Genomic DNA, 7220 nt, shown 5'->3' on the forward strand with positions numbered 1-7220 from the left:
GGTCCAACTTGGCAATCTGTTATGCAGCTTCAAATACCTGCTTACTAAAGAAAGAGAGGATCAGCTAAACCAGCAGCAGAATAGGAAGCAACCAGCCTGGACAAGAGCACCCTTAGGACTCTCGCTGCTGGCTGCAATAGGATTGGCACTGGACATGGTGCCACAGACAGTTCTGGCCACATCCCCTGCTGGACACTGCAGCATCTGGTCCAACCTGCTCATGCATGATGCAAACACTGCCCACTAACAAGAACTGAGAAGAGGAAAAGGAAGAAAAAGAGAGGTAGAAAAAACAAAGAAAAACTGCCCCTCTGATCAGTCATCCCGTCGGTTCTCTTATCTCGCTCACGGAAAGGAATCAGTGTTCACTGTAACAGCCAGACAAGGGAACTGTCAGAAAACAAGAAGCGTTTTCCATTCATGAGATCTGGCTGGATTCCTGACAACTAGCTTGTATTCTGCAGGAGGACAAATTGTGGGTATTTTACATACACTCACAGATGTTACAGTTCAAATAGACACGTTACACCAGAACTTGCCTGCAGACTAGTTAATAATTACCAAGTGCCACACGCCAAGGCTTGCATTACTCCAGTAAAAAACTCACACCCTGGTAAGGACTTGTTCAGCTTCCACATACCAGCTGATACAGCGAATGTTACATTTTTATTGCATTTAAGATCGCGTGGGTATTCTGATTTTCACTCTCTCCATTTCAAGATGGCATTAACCATATAAATTCAGTTCAGACCACCACATCAAAGCATCCTTTAGCTGTGCAGCTGAAGAGCTTGACAGTTAGCAAAATATGTAAAGACCTAGTGCGTTAAGTTAGATGAGACACACATCTATTCCACATCCTTTCCTCTGTGAGGGCTCTTTCCAAAGCCAAATTTCATTGTGCATTCCTGTCACCTTTTTTTTTTTGTTAATTTCTCAGCTCCTTGAAAAGAGATGTTTTCAATTTATTTGCTTATTTACATTTTATAAAGCAACTCAAAACTAATCTACTTAAAAAATAATAGTTAACATATAATATAACCCTGTTGTTAGCCTGAAGCTGTAAAACAGCCAAGACAGCAAACTTTAAAAATCATGGACTTAGAGTGAGCATGTGCAGAGATGTCCATCTCTGGTTTCTCTTTAGCCAGCCTCCAAATGAGCTAATAAACTGAAAGCATATATGATATGACTCTACAACTTGGCTGAAACTCTCATTTTCACCGTCGACACAAAGATATTCAGTTGCAAAGTAAGTGTTCCTTATTAAAGTCACAGCATCTGAAATTTCATTTTCTGTTTTACAGATCCTTCAGCATCTGGGTGCGTGTTGAGCTCCCCAGCAACCGAAAGGGAAAGATAAATGTAACGTCACCAGGGAAATGCCTTGCTTTCAGATGAAGTCTAGTGAAAACTCAATTAGTGTACTTCAGGATGAAGATCTCTGTAGAAAACAACCTATTTCTCTAACACAACAACGCCCGCCTCGCATTTGCCTGCCCTCTGTGGATAGTTACGTACTTCTGGGAAGGAAAAATGACAATAATTCTGACTAACGTGTACATTGCTTCAGCTGCATTTCTGCGCCCGGCTGGAGCGCTGCAGCAGTGAGGAAATGCTGAAACTGAGTTATTGCTGGACAAGCCCCGGGCTGCTTGAAGTCCCGAGCCAGCCGGCACCGCTGAGCGGTGAAACGGATCGTAAAAACCAATGGGGTGGGTTGCAGTCCCTGCAATTTTTTTAGGTGTCAGCAAAGTTCAGGTCACAAAAGTATGACCGAATCACGGCATTTTTAACCAGAGAAGCAAACGTTTTCCCTTCTGACAGTACTTTGTGAGCGGTGTTGGTTAGCCAGGGGATGTGACAGGTTTCTCCAAAACGTGAATTTCCACTGGGGAAAAAATTATTCACAGTGGACTCGCATGTAAAAAAAAAAAAAAAAAAAGAGAACAAAAACAATCAGCCACTCTATTTTTCCAATAATATCACATCCCTTCAAAAGGTACCAACGCGCTACTACAGTCCCTCCAGCGCTGCCCCAGATGAAGGTGTCTCTGCAGGGCTGGCACTGCGAACAAAGCCCCGGAGCGCAGGCAGGGTGGGATGCTGAGCGGGTCCCGGCCTCGCCAGCCCCGCACACAGCACACAGGCGCTCCTAAGGGGATGCACCCGGCCGGCGCTGGGACCTGATCTTATATATACCTGTATACATGAAAAAAAGAGGCAGAGAGAAGCCGCTCTTGTTGCCTTACCACTCTGCCAGAGAACCTCTCGATGGCCCGCTTGACTTTGCCATAGGTGCCTTTGCCCAAGGTCTCCTGCAGCTCGTAGCGATGCTTCAGGTTGTGCTTGTGGTGATGCCGTTTCACCCCCTGCTGCTTCCTCGCCGCCGTTACCTCCGGGGACGGAGCCGCCCCGACTGGCTCCTCCATGGCCGCCGCTGCCGCTGCCGCCTCGCCGCCGGGCGGGCCGGGGCCGCAGGAGGAGCAGCGGGGCTGCGCGGGGCTGGGGCTGCTGCTGCCGCGGGCGGCCGCCTCGGCGCCCTCCATGCCCGGCGGCGGCGGCCGCGGTGTGAGCGCCCCGCCGGCCTCGCCGCCTCTGCCTCGGCCCCGCGCCCGCGCCGGCACCACGGGGCGCGGCGGGCGGGGCGGGCCGGGGGGCGGCGGCGGCGCCCCCGCTCTCCGCCCCTTCCCCGCCGCCCGCCCCGGCGGCGGCACCGGCGCGGGGCGGCCCCTCCGCCCGGCCCGCCCCGCCCCGAGAGCCGCGGGGCGGGCGGGGGCGGCGGCTGCGGGGGTCGCTGCTGCGGCCGCTCCTTTGTGCGCCGGAGACCGGGGTTCGGCGGCGGCTCCCCGGCCCGCTGGAAGGCGCCTCACGGGCCGAGCCCCCGCCGCCGCCGGCCCGGGCTGAGCCCCGGGGCCGCGCTGAGGCGAGGCGGAGCACCGGCCCCGGGCCCGCGGGTCTGGCGTGTGCACCTGCAGGGGCGGCGGGCGCGGGCTCGAGACCAAATGTAGGTCTGGAAAGTTTTTCCAGAAAATGTCTCATTTTCCCCATTCACCAAGCGGGCGAGGGTTTCCTGTAGGGTTTCCATGTTGGTGGAGCTGGAAGGAAAACTCAGGCACACCCAGGTGCCGCCGGTCCTTGGCATGGGCAGGCGCTGTTTGCCTGCTCCTCAAGGTTTTTGCCGGTGAAACCTTCCTCGGCCCAGTCCTGCTGTGGTCGCAAATCTGCGCCAAGAGCTGAGGAACACCTCGCGTCTGCGTTGGGGATCTTGGAAATGCAAAGAACGCATCGGTTTTACGCTTTCTTCATTTTAAAGTAAGGGTTGTTTCTTTCACAAAGAGGGCTTGAAAACTTAAACCGATACAGACGTACAAATTGTTGCGAAGGGTAAGATGCATCACATGTTCCCTTTAGAAAATAAGCCATCCCCAAGTGCATGGCCGGAGGAAGCAGATGTTCATTTGTAGCAGAAAAGGGAAATTTGCAGGGGGTGGAATCATTCTGGCATTCTCCACTATGGCCGGTTTTCTGGATCAACACAAAGACTTTCAAGTGAGAGCCCTGGTTCGGCGTCTCTTCCCCAGTGACTGTTCTTAAGGTGCAGGCTACAGCTGGGATTGTCTGCTCTGCAAGGATAACACACAGACCTTTTGAAAATTTCAGTCCTACTTTGTGGTCAGAGCAATATCATGGCACAGAATTTCAGGAGCTAGTAGCCACATTCCTCCAATTTGCTGAGGGAGTGTTAGCACAGAAACTGATCCATGTGCTCAGTTTCACTGGCTGGATCCTGCAAAGGCTCAGGTCTGTCAAAGGCAACCAACTGTGGAGTGTCAAGGTGATGGGGTGATAGCTGGGCACCAGCTTTGGTGAGGATTCTTGTTTGGTTCCTCTAATTCACTGGGCCTGTGTGTAAAGCTGGACTTCTGCAAGTTTTCTTCCTGAGACCATGAACACTCTGCCCTGAGGCTGCAGCCTTAGCTTCTCTGACTTGAACTTGAAAACAAAAGTTTCTCTGTAATTACATCACTACACCTTCATTTTAGGATCAGCAGAAGTGTCCAGCTGGCTCAAGGCAAATATGCCTAGTGCAGTACCCTGTTCCTGGCAGGAGCCAGCACCATGCCACAGGGGTTGAAGAAGACAAAAAGAATCCTGCAGCAGTCAGAAGAAACACATCCTATGTTGGCTTCTTCATCTTTGGAAGCCTGATACTGGTGGAAGTCTGGGAGCACGAAATTTAACATTTCTTTCACAGAATGCACCAGAAAGTGGTTATTCCAAAGCAGAAAAGGTAAAGGAAGCTTTACTCCATTACTATTAAAAAACAAACAAACAAGCAAACAAACAAAAAAAAACCAAAACACATTTTTTCTTTCTGTAGCCCCTTCCTTTATTTTAAATGTGAAAAGCACAAAAATTCTGTGGCCTTCTGTTTGTAAGAAGCAAGATTACTTGGATGTTTTTGTTGTTTTATTTTGATGCTCTGAAGTGCTCTTGCGTTCCTGTCAGCTGGCACAGAATAAAGCAATGCTTGGCCTACCTGAACATGCAGGAGAGGGACAGAGAGACATCTGCTACTGCCCTGGCTGATTTCCATGCGCCCAGTTTGAAATCCACTTACATAGCTCTTCCCATATTTGAGGGGATGCCTCAAGACACATCCACGTGTAGGAATGCAAATAATAATGCTGCAAATAAGGATTGGCACAGGTGAGAGAGTGCAGCAGCAGCAAGAGGGCCCTAGGAGAGGGGCTGGCAACACAGAGAGCATGAAGGGTGCCCTTGACTGCCAGGAGAAGTGAAAAATTGTCCTGGCATGTGTTCACTGCTGTGTTCACTTAAGTAGATTAAATCAGAGTCCCAGTCTTGCTGGGTGCCAGGGGTGCAGTAGTCTGTCAAGATGACAGTGACAACTGCCTGGTGGTTTTGCATGTCCAGTGCAAGCCCTAGTCCCACCCAAGAGCAGAGCAGCCCGGGTCCTGCTGTGACCTGTGCCAGCTGACAGGAGCAGCTCAGGAGAGGCTGGGGCCCCCCAGAGGCAGCGGGGATGTGTCAGGCAGTCTGGAAGCTCCCTTCAGGCTGAAACTCAGTGCAGCCTGTCTCAGGTCCTTTATACTTCTGGAATAGCAGGAAAGCATGAATGCCCATGATGACAATAGGTTTCATTATGTTTTACTCATGAGCATTGTTACTATTCCCAAGAGTGGGCCCTTCTAGCTGCTTGGAAACATTCATTTTCATAGAAATCATCAGTTTCTAGGAAATATGTCATAAATCATTGCTATATATTGGATTGTAGTTGAAATATTAGAAGTACCACTTTTCTTTTTAAATTTCCGTGCTCTTAAATGTGAAGCCAGTGGGCATTGAGCAAATCAGATATGTAAATTGAAACTGGACAAAAGAAGCTTTCTGTGCTCATGTGTAATAGCAATGATTATTGAAAATAATGATGAATATAAAAGTATACATATGTTTGAATGTATCACCAACATACAGAGGTGTTTCCTTACACTTTTTAGCAAGTCCATGTAAAACATGTAGTATTTTATTGTTTCAGAGATAAACATTTGGTGAGAATTTCAGTTCTTTGAGTTTATATACACCACTAGGGAATTCTTCATTTTTGACAGTAGTATTTTACATAACTGCTTTTGCTTATTCACAAAAAGGAATTATCCTCCCATTGAAACCATCAGACTTCTACTAGCCAGCTTCAAAGGAAAATAGGATTAGGCTCTAATTTGCAAAAAGTATTGGAGGATATGTTGTACCAAATCTAAACTGTAAGGATTATCTCAATGACAACAAAAAGCCATTGATTTCAGTAGGCTTACCTTCCTGAAATCAGTGTGAGTTGGAAAATGATCTTAAAAGATTGTGATATGCAAGCAGTAAAAAATTGTTATAAAATTCAGTGCATTTTTAGGATTCATTTTGCCATGAACTTTCAAAACAGCACAACTTATTTTCTGTCTGGCATAGAGACACTAAGGATTAAAAAGCCCACTGACTTAATAGTCAAATATTTAGTGCTCCTCAAAAAATTGTCAGCTTCTTTAATGAGACATGAGTTTAATACAGCTGATGTTAATTCATTCCATGTATTGAGCTAAATAAAAACAAAGCAGGATTTCAGAGATACTTTCTAAAATACTTAATTTACCAAACAGGACCAGGTATTCTCTGCAAGGATTATGGATATGGCAGTTTAACTTGGTGAGATGGTATCATCTGTACTCAGACCTTTTGCTCATCAGCATTCTCCAGTGTTTGTGAATTGTGTAACAATGTTGTTACCACGCTTATAGAGATCAGCTTCTGGGGGCTGTTGAAGAGCTGGAATATGTTCCTTGACTGTTCCCTACAGTGTAAGATAGAGGAAAGAGGAGAAATTAGTACCAAGATTTAGTGTTCTGCACTGTCCAGACTGCAGAACTAAAGATGGCATGACTTTCAAATCATTGGAAGATACTGGCAGGCAAAACTGGAAGACATTCCCTCAATGGAACTGTCTCTTCTTTATAAGTACCTGCTGAGAGACAGCTTTTTGATCTGATGAAGTGAAAGCATGGTAATGGGTTCCACTCAAGGATAGGGATTATCCTTTAGAAAGCAGTGCTGGCAGAGACAGCTGGCATCCATCTGGTTGCTGTGGCAGGTATCTGTATATTATCTACCCTGGCAGATCACATCCAATCCTTGTAATTGCATGCTTTATAAAAATTGCAGGAGTCAAGAAAGCTCGGGATTAAGACTGTAATGCTGATTTTCTCTGTAGTGAGCCATATAAAAAAACTTTGCCTTGACAAGTAGTGATCTTTTGAAGTGTGTCTTGTTTGCATCCAGACATGTCAGTTCACTATTAATACAATACTTCAGTCAAGTAATGATCACTGTCAGGGCCCACATTCAGAAGTTAAAACATTCATCTAAATTCATGTGTCTCCTCTTATTCTTTGGTGCTAGGACTCTGGATTTGTCCATGTAGTGGGAAGAATAAAGACTTAAGTGAAATTGAGCCCTCTGAATCTGGATCCCAGACCCATTATAGAGCTTTAGGAGCACTGAAGAAACTGAGGAATACTTGTAATGCTTTTTTGGAGAGGACTCTGGAGTTGAGACTGGCGTTCTTCATAAGGCTATAAGACTTTGAATAGGAGAGGAGCTGTATGTCCATAAAATATCTTTTAAAATTCCATTTCCAAGCCTCAAGC

The 7220-nt window shown here is 47.0% G+C and overlaps 1 protein-coding gene across 1 annotated transcript in view; it reads right to left on the minus strand.

The window, feature by feature from the left end:
- The window catches only part of NUAK1 (NUAK family kinase 1), a 46014-nt gene extending 43353 nt beyond the window's left edge, over nt 1–2661 (minus strand). Inside the window, exon 1 of the mRNA XM_079303473.1 lies at nt 2253–2661. Within this exon, the coding sequence (XP_079159599.1) occupies nt 2253–2549 (297 nt within the window). The 5' untranslated portion in view covers nt 2550–2661. The remainder of the gene's footprint in view (nt 1–2252) is intronic.
- Nucleotides 2662–7220: the final 4559 nt, after the last annotated feature.

This window comes from Erithacus rubecula (assembly GCF_903797595.1).
Source record: "Erithacus rubecula genome assembly, chromosome: 4".
NCBI lineage: Eukaryota > Metazoa > Chordata > Aves > Passeriformes > Muscicapidae > Erithacus > Erithacus rubecula.